General features: G+C 34.5%; 2 protein-coding genes across 2 annotated transcripts; both read right to left on the reverse strand.

Annotated features, from left to right (window-relative positions):
* Nucleotides 1-1,258: 1,258 nt before the first annotated feature.
* On the reverse strand, nt 1,259-3,015 carry LOC107416700 (UDP-glycosyltransferase 71K2). The gene has a single exon (XM_016025226.4). The coding sequence runs from the start codon at nt 2,852-2,854 to the stop codon at nt 1,421-1,423; it is 1,434 nt and encodes a 477-aa protein (XP_015880712.3). The 5' UTR covers nt 2,855-3,015; the 3' UTR covers nt 1,259-1,420.
* Nucleotides 3,016-11,020: 8,005 nt separating this feature from the next.
* LOC132803523 (uncharacterized) lies at nt 11,021-16,763 on the reverse strand. The gene is made up of 3 exons (XM_060816726.1): nt 16,511-16,763; nt 15,763-16,406; nt 11,021-11,176 (listed from the first exon to the last, which is right to left on the reverse strand). Exons 1-3 carry the CDS (start codon nt 16,761-16,763, stop codon nt 11,021-11,023), a joined length of 1,053 nt encoding a protein of 350 aa, XP_060672709.1.
* Nucleotides 16,764-20,870: the final 4,107 nt, after the last annotated feature.

Raw genomic sequence — 20,870 nt, forward strand, 5'->3', positions numbered from 1 at the left:
ATATTTTTTAATTGATAAAAGTGGATTTCATTTAATAATATTTATAATTTAACAATCCATTTTTTAGTATGTACTATTAAAGAGTCAATGCTAAAAGTTAGTATTGATATTGACATTTACTATTTAAAATCTTATGCTATTATTAAAGTTGATTTTTACAATTTAAGATCATAGAAGATTATAAATCAACATTTTATAATTGAATAATATTATTATAATACAATAATAATCTTTAATTATTAAAATTAACTACTAAAAGTTGACAAATAAAATTTAAATAATGAATTTTAAAAAATTATAAAATCTATTTATAATTAAAACAAAATTGAAAAAGTTTAAATACAATTTTCACTCTCAAACTATTAGGCCTATTACCCAATCTTAATCTTTACATTGCAATAATTATATATAATATGTTTGGGGTGTTTTATGCCTTGTCTTACGTGGATAACAGCAGTTTTTTTTTTTTTTTTGGGGGAAAAAAATTAGTTGTCATTTTGTTAATAGTAGATTTACTGTTGTTCGAACAAACATTCTCATGTCATTTTTTATGTTATTTTCTTAGTAACAAATCTGTTATTATTTTGGACATGATAATATAATAATTTTAAAATTAAAAATTAAATATGAAAATGATTCCTGTTTATTTTCTTATTCCATTTATTTTGTTATTTTTATTTGTATTTGAACATGATAATATAATAATTTAAAAACTAAAAATTAAATATGAAAATGAGTTCTGTCCATTTTCTTATTCCATTTTCTTATTTTGTTATTTTTATATTTGTTTACAATATTTTTTAATTTGGTAATTGGGGTTTCAAACCAACCTTTATTAGAATCTATAAGGGAAGTGGAGGGGAACATTGCAACAGTTATAAATAATATGTTATGGGTGTTTTATGGCTTGCCTTATATGGATAACATAAGTATTTTTTTTAAAAAAATTAGTCATACATATGTTATTCTGTTAATGCTGGATCTACTGTTATTCAACATGAAAAATAAAGAATGTGACAGTATTTGAGTTACGTAAAATAAATTTCACTCTTATCTTTTAAAATTTATCAAAATACTCTTTATATTAAAAAATATGCTCTTTAAAATGACGAAAAAAAAAATTTATATATACTTTCATCGAAGTTCATTTATAATTGTAAAGATTATATATTCATGCATATTATGTTTCGAATCTAAATGTAGTACCAAAATTTTGGTTTCATTTTAAGCCAAAAAAAGAAAAAAAAGAAAATCAAAGTTAGTAATAATTCGATACTTTAATTAATAATTTATGTCAAAATTAACGAAACTACACATGTGTTTGGCATACACATAAAAAGGAAAAATAAAAATAAAATCTTTAGAGCGAAAAAAATAAATAAAAATAAAAATAAAATCTAAAAGAGGCCGAATAGCCTCCTCAAGAGATGTTTGCTAGAATAGCCTCAATCAAGCTTCCAATGGAACTAAATGAAGACCCACCTTCCACAACGGCCTTCCTACACTTTTCACTCGCTTCCTGGACCCTCTGCCTCACCTCGCTATCACCGTCCATCACAAATCTAACTGCCTTCTCTATCTCATCTCTCATCACAACATCAACATCACCACCGTCCCTTCTGTAGTCCAATCTAAGTTCAACTCCCAAACCCAAATCCTTCACAATCTGGAATGCATTAATCTGCTGCTCCGCATACAATGGCCATGTTATAATCGGTACACCATGCCACAAGCTCTCCAATATTGAATTCCATCCACAGTGTGATACAAACCCTCCGATTGCTCTGTGGGCCAGTACCTCAATTTGTGGAGTCCACCCACATATCATTCCCAACTCCTTAGTCCTATCCAAAAATCCCTGTGGTAGAAATTCCTCTGGTTTTTCACACTCAATTGGCATTTCAAATATGCTTTTGGCTTGCCGTATTGACCAAAGGAAGCGGGCCCCACTTTGTTCTAGCCCAATTGCAATCTCTCTCAATTGGGGTACACCAAAGCTCCCAAAGCTGCCAAAGCAGAGGAATATTACCGACTTCGTAGGCTGATCATCAAGCCATTTGATGATCTTATCGCGCTTGGCCTGATCAGTCCGGAAATGACTCTCTCCTTTATGGTCGATCAACGGTCCGACTGCATAAACAGGTGGAGTTGCACCGTCCATTAACAAGGAGCTGATCGCATGGGATTCCAACTCAAAAACCGTATTGACAATAATACCCTTTGTCTTCTTCATATTCCTAGCAACATTCACAAACGAAACGTATCCACCTTCCCTGTTGAACGCTAAGGAAGGCAAAACCCTGGAAGGAACCGGGTTCACATAACTCGGTATGTATGACTCGATATCCGAGAGTTCGAACTCAGCTCCTCCTCGGTCGTGCCGTGTCTGAAGGTAGAGCACGAAACCCAGAAACCCAGCACCGGAGGTCAAGAACACGTAAGAAGGAACACCGAGTTCTTGAGCTACGTCAACCATGGAGGTGCTGAACATATCAAGGAACAAGCCACCAAGTGGAGCCGAGTTGGGCAACACATGGTCAACTATGATTTCCTTGACTTTGAGCTTGTAACTCTCTATGTAAAGGGTGAAGTATTTCTCTGGGGATTTGAGAAAAACTTCTATTGGAGGCGGGTTTAAACTGCGAACGTTGATGAATTGAATATGGGGATGGGAAGAAGGAAGTGAAGGAGGAGAAGTGTTTGGATCCAGAGAATGTTCAAGTGGTGATTTGATGACGAGGATTGTTACAGAGAAGCGATCATCACGACTCAGTAACCGTTTTATGAATTCAATGGTGGATACAAGGTGACCGACTCCTGCAAAGGGAATGACTACAAGGTTTATTTTCTTCATATTGGAAATTGGGTATATTCAGTATTGAAATCTTTCCTTGGCCTTGTATTTCTTATCCTGAGATGTGCTAGGCCCGGCTGTTTGTTTGAAATAGTTAAGATTTTTGTTATATGAATATGTTAATTTTTTTTCTTTTTCTTTTTCTTTTTTTTAATGGTCTTCCATGCAAGTTAATTTTTTTTCTTTTTCTTTTTCTTTTTTTTAATGGTCTTCCATGCAAGTTTCTCCTCATTAAATACATATATATATATATATATATATATATATATGTATATATATATATATATATAACATCATTCAACGTTACTGTAATAAGTTTTTCATATGCAATAAATTTTAATTGATATATTGAATTCTATTATTTTTTATTATAAAATTTTTAAAATGAATTGTTTAATAATAATTATTTAAATTATTATTTAGTATATAGATTTCATTTATAATTATTTATCAATAATATCAAATAGTATTTTTTATTTTAATAATATTAAAATCACCAAATTTATATTTTTAGATAATTTATATGTATTTATTAGATATATATATTTATCTAAAATAAAAAAAAATCGGATATTCAATTAATAGCAGAACAAAAATCGAAAAAAGATTTAGATGTGCCACTCTTGGCATGTCCAGACTGGAAGTCAACATGAATTCTTTCAGCCACAGAAAAAAAAAGGGAATAAAAAAAGTTAAATATTTGCATAAATTGTGCTTGTGGACCTGTGGTGTTGGCATGCCTAGGATTTATTTCTAAGAAAATATTAATTGCATTCTCGGTAAAATTATGGGTCTACTATCGCTATAGATTATAGTAGGATATCCGGAAGTATGGTACAATATTCGCTACATTTTTTTTTCCCCCACCTGTGCGAGGACAACTTTGTGAAGTACATGATTCATTTATTCATAAGATTTAGGTTTTTGTAATATCGTTGGTGAGCTGAATTATATACAGTAAAAACATATTGTTTTAATGAAAAAAATATTTTTATATAATCTTAAAATATGATAACACTCACATCTAAAATATTTTTTTTTAAAAAAAAAAAAAAAAAAAAACCTGAAATGGAGATTTTAATTTTAAAATTTTTGAAGATAACCTATTTATAACTACAAGTGTTAGAAATTTTCAGACCTTAACCATTACCAATTATTGTGAATATTTGCCAAATCTCCTGTAAAATGATTAGTAGCTCCACTTGCTTATGAATTAAAACTATATTTGATTACGCATAATAAGCAAAATTATTTGCATTATTTTTGGGAGGACCTTTATAATTTCTATCAAACCTGCAATAGCACTTGACTACCATGTGACATAATATTCCACAAAGTTGACAAACTTGTCTAGGACCACGTCTACCACGTCTTTAACCTCTTCCACCTCGTGTGGAGCTTCTGCCTAAACTGTAGTTTCTTTGAAAATCTGACTTCTTTGAAGAATGAGCAGAGTTTTCCGAAACATAAGCTGATGGCACTATCACTGATGATGCGAGTTGAAGACGCATTTGTTGGCTAAGTAACAAGGCCTACACTTCCTTTATATATAAAGGGCTGTGAATTAATATTAGCAACAACGAAGTCGTATTCAAGCGGTATACTTTGTAAAAGTTGCATAATAAAATCATCATTTGAGATGGGTTGACAAGAATGCAGATAAGGAAACAAAGTCATATCTATAGCTCACACCAGCAACAGACAAAAAGATGTTTTATATGCAGCCTACACCAGATCAGCTTACACTAGATAAGCTAACACTCACACCATCAATACCAAATCTACCTTCAGAAAGGAAGGAAACACTCAAATTAACAAATAAGGGAAGAAGTGATATGGCAAAATACATTAATGAAGTTTCTGTCTAAAAGGAAACTTTCTCCATGAATCTGCTGTTGACTTCCTGTGCAAGGCAACTTATACCCATTAGGATTTTTTGCTTTTTATCAAAGAATTATTTTTTATCTTTCTTTTGTATATAGAAATTTCTTAGAGACGCTTCTCAAATTGTCTTATGAAGTGGTCTTCTCTTTAGTACAAATACCATAGTTTTCTTAATGAAGAAGACAGATCATAAATTACAAGTTTTATCAAACATTCTTTATTTCTTCATGGTATAAGAGAAATTGACTTCCACAAGACTCTCTTCTATCATGGATGCTCAAAATGAAACCTCCTCCCAAAACAGAATTCCCTCAAATTCCCCTACAGAACCAGTACTCACAATTTAAGCCTTCCATTAGTGTTCCAATTTAGTTTCTGCAAAACTAAACAGCTCTAATTTCCTTCTCTGACACTCACAAATACTCCCATTGGTCCGTAGTCTTGGAATCTCACATCATCTTACCAGTCTTGAATCACCCTATGAATTCTGTCTCGATGAAAAGGAGGTCCTGGTATTTAATCCAAATCACAGCAATTGGATTAATAATGATGGACTCCTCACAACCTGGTTACTTAGTGCTATGTCCAATGATATTTTAAGTTTGAATGTGGGAATAGACAATGCTTATTCTCTCTGGAAATCCGTGGAAGATCAGTTGCTGCCTACAACCAAGGAGCAAGAGTATCTTCTCAAGGACGAACTTGCATCTATCAAAAAGGGTTCCTCTTCAACAGATGAATACCTACGTAAGTTCAAATAGGTTTCTGATAATTTGAGTGCTATTAATGCACCTGTTTCAGATGTGGACAAGGTGTTTTCCTTTGCTAGAGGACTTGGCCTAAATTATAAAGATTTCAAGGTAGCCATGCTCACAAAACCACCTTATCCATCATTTAATCAGTTTGTTCTAGCTTTACAAAGCCATGATCAAATGATTGAAACTGAAAATGAGACAAGCAAACTAGAACTTGATCAACATTAAGTTTACTTTGAACAATATGGCAAAGGAAAAGGACGTGGAAACCAAGGTGGCAGATTTAATTCAAGAGGTAAAAAGGCTTTACACCAGCAGGAAAGTTCACTGGAAATACAGATAAGAAGAAACCAGAATAGCAATTGTTCAATGGTCAAGGCTCGAATCAAAGAACTGAAGGTAAAGTTTTCTGTCAAATTTGTGACAAACCAAATCATATTGCTTTATACTACTAGCATAGGTTTGATCACTCTTACATTGAAAAGGAAGTTCCAGAGGCATTAGCAGCTCTCAAAATCACAGAAAGTGATGAAAATTTTTATGCAGACTCATGTGCAACAACACAAATGACCAACGATGTAGGTAAGATTCATAATTCCTTTCCCTACACAGATAAAGACAATATATATGTTGGAAATGGACATGGTCTATCAATAACTCATGTAGGAAATACAACCATTAGAACAAATAAAGGAGATTTAAAACTTAAACATGTCTTAGTAGTTCTTGAATTGAGAAAAAATCTGCTATCTGTTAGCCAATTGACTAGAGATAACAACTGTGTTTTTGAGTTTTCTTCTAATGGCTTTGTTATAAAGGATTGGAGCAACAAAATTCTAGCCATGGGCCATAAGAAAGGGAAGCTCTACACCCTTGATGGTGAAGAACATCACGCTTTAAGCACAATAAAGGCTTCTTCAGAGACATGGCATCAAAGGATGGGGCACCCAAATAAAATTTTTTAAGAATTCTTTAATCAAAAGACATTATTAATATTTCTTGTTGGACAAATAAATCGAGGGTCTGTGAAAGTTGCCAATTAGGAAAAGGTTGCAAACTTTCTTTTGGTTTATCTAATAAAATTTCCAAGTTTTCTTTGGAAAAGGTTCACTATGATTTATGGGGACCTGCCCCAATAATTTCCTCACAAAATATTCGATTTTATGCTATTTTTGTTGATGATTTTTCCAGGTACACATGGCTTTATCCTTTGAGGAAAAAGTCTAACTTCTTTGAATGCTTTCTCAAATATCAAAGGTTGGTAGAAAACCAACTTGATCATAAGATAAAAGTATGGAGGTGGTGAGTTCAAATCAAATATGTTTCAACAACATCTGCATAAGTGTGGTATTGTGCACCGAATGTCTTGTCCAGGTACACCTGCACAAAACGGTATTGCAGAAAGGAAACACAGGAGCATCGTTGAGATAGGACTCACTATTATGTTCCATGCAAGTTCACCAGTGAAATTATGGGTTGAAGCCTTCTTAACAACAACATATCTTTTAAATAGATTGCCTACTAATGCCTTGAAGCATGAAATTCCTTATTTTTGTCTTTTTAACAAATATCCTGACTATACATATTTAAGAACCTTTGGTTGCAGATGCTATCCATATTTAAGAGATTATGGAAAAAAATAAATTCTTAAGAAAAACATTGCCTTGTGTGTTTGTTGGTTACAGTCCCCAGTATAAAGGGTTTAGGTGTCTACATCGTACAACAAATCGTATTTATATTTCTAGGCATGTTGTTTTCGATGAAACCAACCTACCTTATCATTCTCTTGAAAAAACATGCCTAAACAAATTGAACTAATCAATTTTCCTGAAAATGAAGATAAGTTGCAGGATCACGATTTTCACGCTGCAACAACAAATGCAGCTGAAATAAAATATTCTTTATTTCCTAATAAATGTGTTTGTGTAGATTCTATCAAGTATCAACAGGTAACAATGACAAAACCCAACCTACAGAGGCCATGGAATCTCCTGGTAAGTACACCAATCCTATTGACGGGCATGAGGATAATTCTCAAAAAAATCCAGATAGAACTTGCATTTCCAGTTCCACTATCGAACATGACAACATTCTCCAAAATAATCCAGATAGCACTTCAATTTCAGACCAGTTCACCAGTGAAGAAAACAGAACAGATAATGTTTTCTCTGTCCATAATCCCGAAGGTTTACAAAATAACTTATTTGTTAACCTGCAGATACCTGCCACAAAGATTCAGTCACCATCAAACACGCATCCCATGAGCACAAGGCACAAGCTTCAAACCAATCCAGCTTTGGCATCTCAAATGGCTTTATTAACAAATACAGAACCTCGAACCATCAAAACACCTCTAAAAATTCCTCACTAGCTTGCTGTAATGCATGAAGAACTAGATGCTTTACACAAAAATGAAACATGGACACTTGTCCGACGACCACAGCACACCAATATCATTGGTTCAAAGTGGGTGTTCAAAACCAAGTATAAAGAATATGGAGCCATAGACTGACATAAGGCACGTTTGGTAGCTAAAGGCTTCACTCAAATAGAGGGACAAGACTTTGAAGAAACTTATAGTCCAGTCATAAAACACACAACGGTAAGACTAATTATTTCTGTTGCTGTAACCTGTAACTGGCAGATTAGGCAATTAGATATTAAAAACTCCTTTTTGCATTGACACATCAAGGAGACCATCTACATGGAGCAACCTCTAGGTTTTGTTTCGCACACTCATCCACATCATGTTTGTCTTAAGGCGATCTTTGTATGGACTCAAATAGGCCCCTCGGACCTAGTTTGACAAATTATCTCAGTTTCTAATTCTTCTTGGTTTCTTGTGTAGTAAGGCAGACCCTTCCTTATTTGTGATTCATCAAAACAACTTTATCATTTTGCTTCTTGTATATGTCGATGATTTGCTTTTGACGGGTAACAATCCTGAGCTAGTTCATCACCTCATCATAACTCTCAGTCAAGAATTTACCATCAAAGATCTTGGCCAACTTCATTTCTTCCTTGGCATCGAAGCATGGTACTTCTCAGAGGGCATGCTTCTCACTCAAACCAAATATACTAGATGGTCGAAGCAACTCACATCAAGACTCCAATGGCTACCAAACTCACCCCTCAGCCAGATGACCTCATCTCTGTTAACCCTATTGACTATCATCATTTGGTTGTGAAGTCCCACATCGGTTGGAAAGGAAAACGAAACACTCCTTATAAGTGGATGTGGATACCTTTTCCTTGCGAGGCCTTTTAAAACCTTGACGGCTGGGTTATAAAAGGATTCCCCAGGTCCAAAGAGGACAATATCGCATGCAGATGCTCAGGGCTGTTACAGTTGGTATCAAAGCTAGTACCTGGATCGATGTACCAACGAAGACGCTGGGCCCCAATGGGGGAGGATTATGAAGTCCCACATCGGTTGGAAAAAGGAATGAAACACTCCTTATAAGTGGGTGTGGATACCTTTCCCTTGTGAGGTTTTTTAAAACCTTGAGGGCTAGGTTGTAAAAGGATTCCCCAGGCCCAAAGAGGACAATATCGCATGCAAGTGATCTAGGCTGTTACAGGTAGGCAGCTTGCAATATCTGACTTTCACACAGCCAGATATTACACAAGCAGTCAACAAAGTGTGCCAACATTTTCAAAATCTGACTATGCTCCACCTATGCGAAGTTAAAAGAATACTTCGCTATCTCAAGGGAATAATGGACTACGAGATTTGATTTCTTCAGCAAAGCTCTCTGAACCTATTTGGTTTCTATGATGTTGATTAGGGTGGATGTCCCATTACTTGTCGCAGTACCAGTGGTTATTACATCTTCCTTGGGGCCAATTGCATCTCCTGGTCTTCCAACAAACAACTCACTATGGCTCGGTCTAGCACTAAAGACGAATACAGGGCCCTTGCCACTGCTACAGGTGAACTAACTTGGCTTAGTTTTCTTCTTCGTGACATTGGCGTACCTTTACATAAACCCCCACAGTTGCTTTGTGATAATATCAGTGCTCTACACATGAAAATAAACCCCATCATTCATAGTCATACTAAGCATATCTAGATCGACTACCATTTTGTTCGTGAGAAAGTTGTTGATGGACATTTAATCACCAGATATGTCCCCGCCTCTCTCCAAATTGCTGATATACAAACCAAGCCTCTACCAAGTGATAAGTTTCGCTTTTTTCATTCCAAGCTTGGAGTGCTCTCTTTACAAGCACTCACAAGCTTGAGCGGGCATGAAAAGAATGCAGATAAGGAAATAAAGCCAGATCTATAGCTCACACCAGCACCAGATAAAAAGTTGTCTTATGCGCAGCCTACACCGGATCAGCTTACACTAGATAAGCTAACATTCACACCATCAATACCAAATCTACCTCTAGAGAGGAAGGAAACACTCAAATCAACAAATAAGGGAAGAAGTGATATTGCAAAATACATTAAGGAAGTTTCTATCTAAAAGGAAACTTTCTCCAAGAATCTGCTGGTGGACTTCCTGTGCAAGGCAACTTATACCCATTAGAATTTTTTGCTTTCTATCAAAGTGTTATTTTTTACTTTCTTTTGTATATAGAAATTTCTTAAAGACACTTCTCAAATTGTCTTATGAAGTGATCTTCTCTTTTGTACAAATACCATAGTTTTCTCAATGAAGAAGGCAAATCAGAAATTACAAGCTTTATCAAATATTCTTTATTTCTTCAGTTCCCTGCCATTACAAGATTTTTAGCTATCTCTTTCATTTTGGAGAAGCATTCATGGACATCGATTCCTTCTTTGTAGATTGCAGTTGGTGCTTAAGTTGCATCGGTTTCGCTCTTAATTGACTGCCAAAAAATTTACCAAGAGAAACCCATAAATGACAAGATGTTTGAGGTTTGGTCAAGGCTGTTTGTACCTCGGGTGAAATGACAGATAAAACCCAACCCAACAAAGCCTGGTCTAGACGTCTTCACAGCAAGTATTCAGGATTTGGCACCCATTGTCTAACAGCTGCACTTGCATCTTCCATCTGCAAAACTTTCTAAATTTCCTTCGGTGGTGCTTGTATATCACAATTGATAAATCCTTCAAGATTTCCACCTAGGATAGCTGGCTAAATTTATGAACCCATATAGTGTAATTATCTGTTTGAAGCTTGAAAGGAAACCTGTTGCTCGGTAACAAACTTGGCTAAGCTGCGGTATTTAGAATTGGTTGGAACAAGAGATATGACTTTAAGCTCTAATATCATAAGAGAAAAATAATATGCAAAATATCAATCAGATGGTACTCAGTTAACAACATGTATATGGCAAAGTGATGATTACTCATTGATGTATTCGTGTATATATATAATTGACACCTTTTCATTGATTAGAACTTATACAAACTAAATATAGTTTAAGAATAGTTAAATTTCAAATACTATCACTTGGTTTACCATCACTTATCCTAACACTCAACTGTATACAATGCATTTTATATCACAATGTACATCATGCATCTGCCATATGATTCTAAAGCTACAGCTTATAACATCGATTCTCTTATCGCTTCCTCCTCCATCCGAGGACAACGTTTATCAACTCCGTCAACCTCCCGCAAGTTATTATGGACACGGGAATCAAACCCATGTTGTTCTTGCCTTCCTTCATTGAGAATCAGAAAATTCATGTTTGGGAAGCTCTACAAGTAGAATGTCAAATATTTGAAAATTGGTACCAAAATGATACTTGATAGAGAATAACCCAATATATCTTGTATTTAATTGTTGAGGTTTTGTTAATACAACGGTCCATATATTAGCTTGACATTATCTTTAGAGAGTTTTTTACATTAGTTGGTGTCATTATTGTCATATATCTTGTGTAACAATACACTTATCTCACTGTTTAGGCCGATCAACAACCTTTTAATCGTAGGTGTATCTAAATTGATCAATGCAATATAGAAACTAAAGCTTTCTTATGATTTTCCCAAGTCATATAACCCCTACAATATCGCAGTTGTTTGAAGATGACAAAACCTAATGAAATTCCTACGACATGACATATGGTAATTTTCATCCTCAAAACTCCAGTTTTTGCTAAATTATTGGTTGGGGTGGGGCAAGGGGTTTGTAAAAAGATATTATTTATTTTTATTTTTATTATTATTATTTTTTTTGTTGGTGTGTCGTCCCTATTGTCATCGTGTCCCATTGCTACAAACAATAACAATGTGGTCCTTTTTTTTTTAATTTAAATAAACTGCTTTATAAGCACAAAAAGGCAAGGCCCAACAAGGGCTTACAAAGAGAGAGAGAGAGAGAGTTGGAATGCCCTCAGCCATAATAGAAGAAGCGATGTTATTAAAAATATACATAATATATGAATATATATGTGGAATGAAGATACAAATAAAATAGAGAAAAATGATCAAATAAAAATAAAATAAATAAAAAATATTGGGAACCTATATTTTTCTAGATTTGATTTACTTGTTGAAATATTGGTCCGAGGCTTGTGTGGTACCACAGTTTCCTTAAGACTATTCCCGTCCCATCAGTGTTGGTGTTTTCCGACGGCAGTCTCCCAGGATACAACGGATTCGAAATCTCAGGCAAAACACCATCTGGATTTTCCTTGAACTTTCAGAGTACCTGATCTTTACCACACTCACTAACCAAAATGTGCAAAAAAACTAATTTTTCTCTTTTTTCTTCTTTCCAATTTTATTCTCCTATTGGGAATTATTATTCCAAAAACTTTTTTTTTACTGTATTTTCATCCATCAAGTCAAAACCCCCATTTGGAAAGTTAAAAGACCACAAATAATGCACATAAAGGCCCATTAAAGTCCATTAATTCAAATTCATTCAAAATCAAAAAAACATTGCAAACGTTACAATCCTCCACATGAATGATTTGACTACTATGCAAAACTCTGGTGGTAAAGCTCTGCAGTTGAAACCTGCATAGGATAGGTAGATGTTACTCTTTGAACATTCTCTTGTGAGACTATATCTTCTTTACTGACTAATGGTAGATGCGATATTTTTGAACCATTTCATCGTTTGTGTAAATGACAACATAGCTCACACAAAATCCTTCCTGGTACACTTCAGTTCTTACTGTTGTGTTCATTTTGGCCTTACCTGCCTGGTTCTGCGAGAGTTTTTAGAGAATTGTACTCTTAATAATTCTCCTTTGAAGCGACCACTCTTCTCTCTCACATAGGTGATTCCTTTTCCAATGTAATCAGCATCACTATGCAAAAATTACTATAGACACACTTATAAGAATCATTAAAAGCATACTTTATACTTAACCTCTTTCTATCACTGTTTCATCACAGGAATGGGCAGAGGATTAACCCCCACAGTGAAATATACTAGTCTTTACAATTGCGTTGTCCTATTGAACCTAGATCTTAGGATCTCCAGTCAACTAGGTTGGGTTTCCATCGTATCAATTTTACTTACGGGCTTTAATCCCATTCCTCTAGATGATTTTTAAACTAATTATCTATTTAACCCTTTGGTTAGTGGATCCGCAATATTATCTGTTGACTTTACATAGTCTATCTAGATAACTTCAGTTAAGATTAGTTGTCTAATAGAATTATGTCTACGATAAATATGTCTAGACTTTCCATTATACATAATATTTTGTGCCCTGCCAATAGCAGATTGACTATCGCAATATATACTTATTGCTGGCATAGGTTTAGGCCACCTTGGAATGTTTTCCAAAAATTGACGTAGCCATTCAGCCTTTTCACCATATTTATCTAATGCGATGAACTCAGATCCATCGTGGATCGAGCTATTACTGTCTGTTTAAAGGATTTCAATGTTACGGCTGCACCCGTTAATGTAGCCGCTAATGGATTTTAAATCCTTTCTATCTGATATCCAATTTGCATCACTATATCCTTCTAATACAGACGGATATCTCGTATAGTGCAGTCCATATTCACGAGTATATCGTAAGTATCTTAATACTCTAACGATTCCTTTTCAATGATCATATTTGGATTACTCGTGTATCTACTTAGTCTACTTATAGTGTAGGCTAAGTCTGGTCTTGTACAATTTGTAAAGTACATCAGACTTCCAATTACCCTTGCATACTCAACTTGAGATACACTATCTCCTTTATTCTTGGATAAGTGTAAACTCACATCTATGGGTGTTCTGGCTATATTAGTATCATCTTTGCTAAACTTAGCCAATATTTTATCCACATAATGCGTTTGATTAAGAATGATTCTATTCGAAGTCCTTGTGATTTTTAATCCTTAAATTACATCAGCAAGTCCCATGTCTTTCATATCAAATTTAGAATTTAACATGGCTTTCGTAGTTTGGATCATATGGTTGTCACTACCTACAATGAGATTGTCATCTACATACAAACAAAAAATGACATATCCATTCTCTGTATCCTTTACATAGATATACTTGTCACACTCATTTATCTTAAATCCATCACTTAACATGGCATTATCAAATTTTTGATGCCATTGCTTTGGAGCTTGTTTAAGTCCATACAAGGACTTCACTAATCTACAGACTTTCTTTTCTTGTCCTGGAGCGGAAAAACCCTCGGGTTGCTCCATGTAGATCTCTTCATCTAGATCTCCATTAAAAAATATTGTTTTCACATCCATTTGATGTACTTCTAGATCCCGCAGTACAGCGATCGCTAGTACCATCCTTATGGAATTTATTCTCGTTACTAGAGAATAAGTGTCAAAGTAATCAAGACCTTCTTATTGCTTGTATCCTTTAATTACAAGCCTTGCCTTGTATTTATCTATAGTTCCATCTGCTTTCATTTTCCTTTTCAAAATCCATTTGTAACATAAAGGTTTACAACCTGGAGGAAGATCTACTAACTCCCAAGTGTGATTTTGTAAAATAGAATCTATCTCACTTTTCACAGCTTCTTTCCATAAATTTTGTTCAGGAGAATCTATAGCCTCTTGGAAGCTTTAAGGTTCACCTTCTAGCATATACGTAAGAAAATTCAAACCATAGGATTTTTCCATTCTTACTCTCTTACTACGTCTAAGTGCAACCTTCGTCTCAACATCAGTTTCTTGTTCTTGATCACTATCATGATTATCTTCATCGATAGTATCATAAGTTCGTTTCAACGAACTCGATCCTTCTTCCACTTTATAAGGAAAAATATGTTCGAAAAATGATGCATTTCTTGATTCCATAATCGTATTCTTGTGTATATCAGGAATTTCTGACCTAGACACGAGAAACCGATACGCACTACTATTTTGTGCATATCCAATGAAAATGCAATCAATTGTTTTAGGACCTATCTTTACTCTCTTCGGAGTGGGTGCTACAACTTTAGCTAGACACCCCCACACTCGTAAGTAGTTATAGGAAGGTTGTCTTCCTTTCTATAATTCATAGGGTGTTTTTACTTGGTCCTTTAGGGGCACCTTATTTAAAAGGTCGTTTGCCGATAAACGGCTTCCCCCCACAAATTCTGAGGTACTCTAAAACTTATCAACATTGCATTTATCATTTCTTTTAAAGTTCTATTTTTTTGTTCAGCCACACCATTTGATTGTGGCGAGTATGGTGGAGTAACTTCATGTATTATGCCATGTTGAGTACAATACTCTCCAAATGGAGTCACATACTCTCCACCACGATCACTTCTGATTACTTTAATTTTTCCGATGAGTTGATTTTCAACTTCCGTTTTATAGAGAATAAATTTCTCTATAGCCTCATCCTTGCTCTTAACCAAGTACACATAGCAATATTTCGTGTTATCATCAATAAAGGTGATAAAATACTTATTATCACCTCTAATTGGTGCAAACTTTAAATCACATACACCACTATGTATTAAATCTAAAGGTTCATTATTTCTTTTAATTGTTTGATATGATAATCTCGTTAATTTTGCCTCTACACAAGTTTCACACTTATGTGTGGTATCAATATCAAACGTGGGAATATGATTCAAGTTAATTAACCTCTGCAGAGAATTATAATTAACATGACCTAGTATACCATGCCACAAAATGGAAGACTCAAGCAAGTAAACGGAAGAAGTACTAGCTTTATTAATATTATTTGGCATTACAATCATTACATTTAATTTGAACATACCATTGACTACATAGCTTTTTCCCACAAACATCCCATACTTGGACAAGATAACCTTGTCTGACTCAAACACTAAGCGAAAACCATGTTTGCTTAGCAACAATCCAAACACCAAATTCTTATGAATATTTGGAATATACAATACATTATTCAAAGTCAGATCCTTCCCAAAGGTCATCTTCAGGACAATCTTGCCTTCCCTTTGGATTTTTGAATATGCAGAATTTCCCATGAACAACTTCTTCATTTGCCTTTGGTTCGAAGGAGGTGAACATGCTTCTATCTGCACACACGTGGAGGTTGCACCTGTACCTATCCACCATTTTCTTGGATTAGAACCCACTAGGTTCACCTCAGAGACAACAGCGCTTAGGTCAATTTCATCTACCTCTCTTGTGATGTGCTCCATCATCGTTGTCTCTATGTTCCTCTTTCTCTTCGGCAGTCTACAATCCGCCGCTCTGTGACCCATTTTGTGACAATTGAAACATTTTCCTTGGAACTTAGCCTTCTTGGAGATGCCTTCTTTAGGCCTTAACTTGAAACTCTTTCCAGGTTTCTTCTTGTTCTTGGAGCTACTACCATGCTTTATAATATTAGCCTTTATTCCAGCCTTCATGAATCTTCTATCAGACCTCCTATTGTCATCTTCTATTCGAATCTTTCCAATAAGAGCCTCCATGTCCATTTCATTTCTCTTGTGCTTAAGATAATTTCTGAAGTCTCCCCAACTAGGAGGCAGCTTCTTAATCATTGCAGCAACTTGAAAGGTTTCATTAATGAACATCCCTTCAGTAAGAAGTTTTTGGATGAGCACTTGCAGCTCATGTATTTGACTCATCAGTGGCTTGGTATCCACCATCATATAGTCCAAGAATTTGCCTACCACAAACTTTTGGGCGCTGTATTCTCAGTCTTGTATTTCCCGTCCAGAGTTTCCCACGGCTCTTTTGCTGATTTCATGCCACAATACACTCCGTACATGGCATCAGATAGGCCATTCAGGATATAATTTCGACATAAATAATCGGAATTCTTCCATGCATCCACTGCCATCAAAGTTTTTTTGTCACTCTTTTCATCACTTGGTGGTTCGTCCTCAATTAGGAACCTCGCAAGGCCTAGAGTAGTCAAGTAGAACAGCATTTTCTGTTGTCACCTCTTAAAATTTGCTCCATCAAACTTTTCAGGTCTTTCTGCATGGCCTACAGGTGGGGGTACTTGAAAAATAGGAGTCTGTGAAAGCACTTGTGCAGCAGGCACATCTCCACTAGCCAATCCGGTATTTTTCACAAAAACAGAAATCAATTAGTTGTTATTTCTATTTCAACAAACTAATTTAAACCAATTTCCAAAAGGAAAATACACAAAAATGTGATTTTTAGGGTTTCTGTATATACCACCAAAATTTCTATATACACCCATAAAATTACTGTTCACTTGTCACTGTTTACTTCCACGTGTCACCATGTGATACCGCCACATGTCGCACTCAAGATTGACACGTGCCACACTCTCGGACGGCTACGTGTCATCTGCTATAGATCGACACGTGGATCATTCTTAGCACGACATGTGGCTTGCTTTGAACGTGACACGTGTCACCTGTAACAGGTTGACACGTGGCACTAGCAAAGGTCGACACGTGGCTTCACTACTGTACGACATGTGGCCTTGCGGTGAGCCATGTGTGGTCATTTCATATTGCCACGTGGAGCTTTCTTACAAAGACACGTGGCATATCTAGTCGGGCCGAATTTCATTTGGCTTTGGTCTGGACTGGGCTTAGTCTGAACAGTAGCCTGTTCTAACCATGGACTGGGCTTTGGAACTGGGCCACGTCCATTAAAATTTAAAATTCAGGCCCACTGACCCAGAAACCTATCCAAGCCCGTTAATCCTTTTTCTGACCCATCTTCAACCTCGAGCCGGGTTGTTTCAACCCGTTTCATTGGTAAACGGATTTTTTTGACCCAATTCACTATTTTTCTTACTTTTTATACTATTCCGGCATCGAAAAATTATTGGAAAAACACCAAAAGGTTTAGAATTTCATGGGTAACTCAATTTTAGGAAAAAATTTTGATTTAAAACATAACTAAATATTACCCAAAAAATTCCAAACCCACTAGAAATTTTTTTTTTTTTTCATTTTTCAAAACCGATACACAAAAAATTTGAAAACTCTAAATATCATAAAATCATGGGCATCAAATTGACTAGAATACAACAAAATAAATAATTAAAATAGAAGCCCCTCACGAAGTTGTATACGGGTTTGAAGATAAGAAATTAAAAACATAAAATATATAAATATATTGCTTTCATACCCAATAATAATAAAGAGATGAAATCATAGGCATATATAAAAGTAAAACCAGTTAAATAAAATTCCTTTAATTAAACAAAACTTAAAATAACAACATACCCATTCATTAAATCTCCACGGGTTGAAAGCAATTTTTTTTTTTTAACTCAATCCCACATACATAAACATATATTCACAGGATAGTCTTAAGAATGTTATTAAAAATATACATAATATATGAATATATATGTGGAATGAAGATACAAATAAAAATACAGAAAAATGATCAAATAAAAGTAAAATAAATAAAAAGATTGGGAACCTATATTTTTCTAGATTTGATCTGCTTGTTGAAATATTAGTCCGAGGCCTGTGTGGTATCACAGTATCGTTAAGACTATTCCCGTCCCACCGGTGCTGGTGTTTTCCGACAGCAGTCTCCCAGGATACAACGGAGTCGAAATCTCAGACAAAACACCACCTGAATTTCCCTCGAACTTTCAGAGTAGCTGATCTTTACCACATTCACTAACCAAAATGTGCAAAAAAAACTAATTTTTCTTTTTTTTCTTCTTTCCAATTTTATTCTCCCGTTGGGAATTATTATTCCAAAAACTTGTTTTTTACTGTATTTTCATCCATCAAGTCAAAACCCCCGTTTGGAAAGTTAAAAGGCCACAAATAATGTATATAAAGGCCCATTAAAATTCATTAATTCAAAATCATTCAAAATCAAAAAAACGTTGCAAACGTTGCAAGCGACACTATCATGAGCTAGCTAGGTAAAGCATTAGCACATTAGGATTAATGTGCGTAACTATATAATTATAGTTGTATATGTACGTAACAATATAAGATATGTATATGTACGTAACTACGTAATTATATGTGGATGATACACATTAGGATTAAGAAAAAATAAAAATGAACTCCGATTAAGAGACGTCTTAGATGTAGCATCAGTACTCTCATGTGGTCCACTTACCAATTAATTTTGCAACTTGTCAGACTAATGTGTATTTGTGCAATTGGAATTTTATATGGTTGATATGTTGTGTTCGTTACCTTGGTTTTTTCATATATAGTTGTTATGTTACTAAAGATGTTTTGATTACAAGACTGAATCGTTGTGTATTCAATGCACCAGAACATCTTTTTATACAATAAATTGGAAGGCTAACGTTAACAATTAGCAGTTACAATATGATAAAAGGAAAGAGGAGTAAATGGAAAGAAAAAGGAATAAATAGTTTCTAATAATGCAAATTGACTGAATAGCAATATTATAAAAGGAAAGAAGAGTAAATGGAAAGAAAAAGGAATAGATAATTTCTAATAGTGCAAATTGACCGAATAGCTATTTAGGTCTGACAATATTTGCTTTGTTTGTGAAGATATGCTTGTCCATTCATGCTTTCCTTTTTCTTCGCGATCAGCAAAAATCTCAAGGAGCAAAAAAATAGATAAGAATAAAAAAAAAAAAAGATACCAAGAAGCAACACAAACGAGTTAAAGTCACACCGTAGGAAATGTAAAACCCGTTTCCTACAGTATTTATCAATAATGTCTGAAAGCTAGCTTAAAGCGTTGCAAAACCACATACATACAATGCCAAGCTAAAATGCAAAACGTATATTTGTGTATATATATATATAATCACAAAGCTAAAACCGAAGCAATCATAATGTGTTTAAAAACAATCGTACATAAAACTATAAAAGCCAAAGATACATGAAGGAGGTTCATAGGCTGGCAAGTGGTCATGCTCAAGGCAATGAAAAAAATAAAACAACCCTACCCAAAAAATAAAATAAAATAAAAAAAAAGAAGGAAGAAGAAGAAGAAAACTAAAACAATCCTATGAAAAAAAATAAAGGAAATTCGTGAGAGCGGAAAGGGGAAAGGACATTAAAAATTAAAAAAAAAATAAAAAAAACTTCAAATGCGCTAAAAAGAAGCCCATGTAAGACATACTTGTTGATTATGTCAAAATTTTAGATGGAATTTTGACTTTGTCCCAACAACGCTTCAAGTCAGTTTGAAGATGAAAGTGCAACAAAAAAAAAGTTTGAGACCAAATTGCAAGTGCTGTAGTTTAGAGATAAATTGTGCAAATATTCCTAAGAATTATTTTGAAAGGCTTTAAATGCACATGTAGGTTTGGTTATTAAAGCATCTAAAGTGACATGCACTTGGGCAATACTCCTTATTTTGGCTTTTCCAATGAGTGTTAAATTTGTCGTTGCAATTTTATCTAAGTCGACTGCATTTTGTAAAATAATATTATAGTAAATTTTAATTGGTGATGGATTCATGTTATGGTAGCGGTTTCATAACGAAAAAAAAGACAATTTAATTTAAAATTTAGCTTTGTTATATTGCAGCATTTGCTATTGGAGTGGAGTGCTAATATTAAAATATAGCTTTTACATTACCATTATTTTGCATTGGAAAGCTCATTTTATACAATTTTTCATAGTTTTTACTTATTAGACCGAATAATTTAAAATAGTATTAAATGCCGAGTTATGTATTTCAACAATATTAGTCACCAATTCACATTTTTAGACAATTTATATGCATTTATTAGGCATATATATTTATTTAAAATAAAATAAAAATGTATTTTATTCAATTAATACCAGGATAAAAATGGAAAAAGATTAGATGCGCCATGCAAGGTTGTGGTGCATGCTCATGGCATGTCTTACATTCGAAGTCAACATCAATTCTTTCAGCCTGAGTAAAAAATGTTAAAAAAATTGGATCAACTGTTTGCTTGGGGTGCTTAAATTTCAAAGTAAATATTCATCTCATCTTAATAAAGTGACTGTTCCCTACTTTTTTCTATTTGTACTTTTCCACAGAGGACATGTGGATGGGAAAATCCCAGCAAACCATATCCATATGCATCCTGCACAAACCTAAAGAACAATCTCCAACCA

The sequence above is a fragment of the Ziziphus jujuba genome, chromosome 4, assembly GCF_031755915.1.
Source record: "Ziziphus jujuba cultivar Dongzao chromosome 4, ASM3175591v1".
Classification (NCBI taxonomy): Eukaryota; Viridiplantae; Streptophyta; class Magnoliopsida; order Rosales; family Rhamnaceae; genus Ziziphus; species Ziziphus jujuba.

What these genes read in the sequence shown, in the direction of transcription:
- LOC107416700 (XM_016025226.4), bottom strand. Translation starts at nt 2,854, where the DNA reads ATGAAGAAAATAAACCTTGTAGTCATTCCCTTTGCAGGAGTCGGTCAC.
- LOC132803523 (XM_060816726.1), bottom strand. Translation starts at nt 16,763, where the DNA reads ATGCTGTTCTACTTGACTACTCTAGGCCTTGCGAGGTTCCTAATTGAG. An exon ending in TGAGAATACAGCGCCCAAAA is followed by an intron (nt 16,407 to 16,510) that starts GTTTGTGGTAGG and finishes TTCTTACTGAAG; the next exon opens with GGATGTTCATTAATGAAACC. An exon ending in AGGATCTGACTTTGAATAAT is followed by an intron (nt 11,177 to 15,762) that starts GTATTGTATATT and finishes TTCTACTTGTAG; the next exon opens with AGCTTCCCAAACATGAATTT.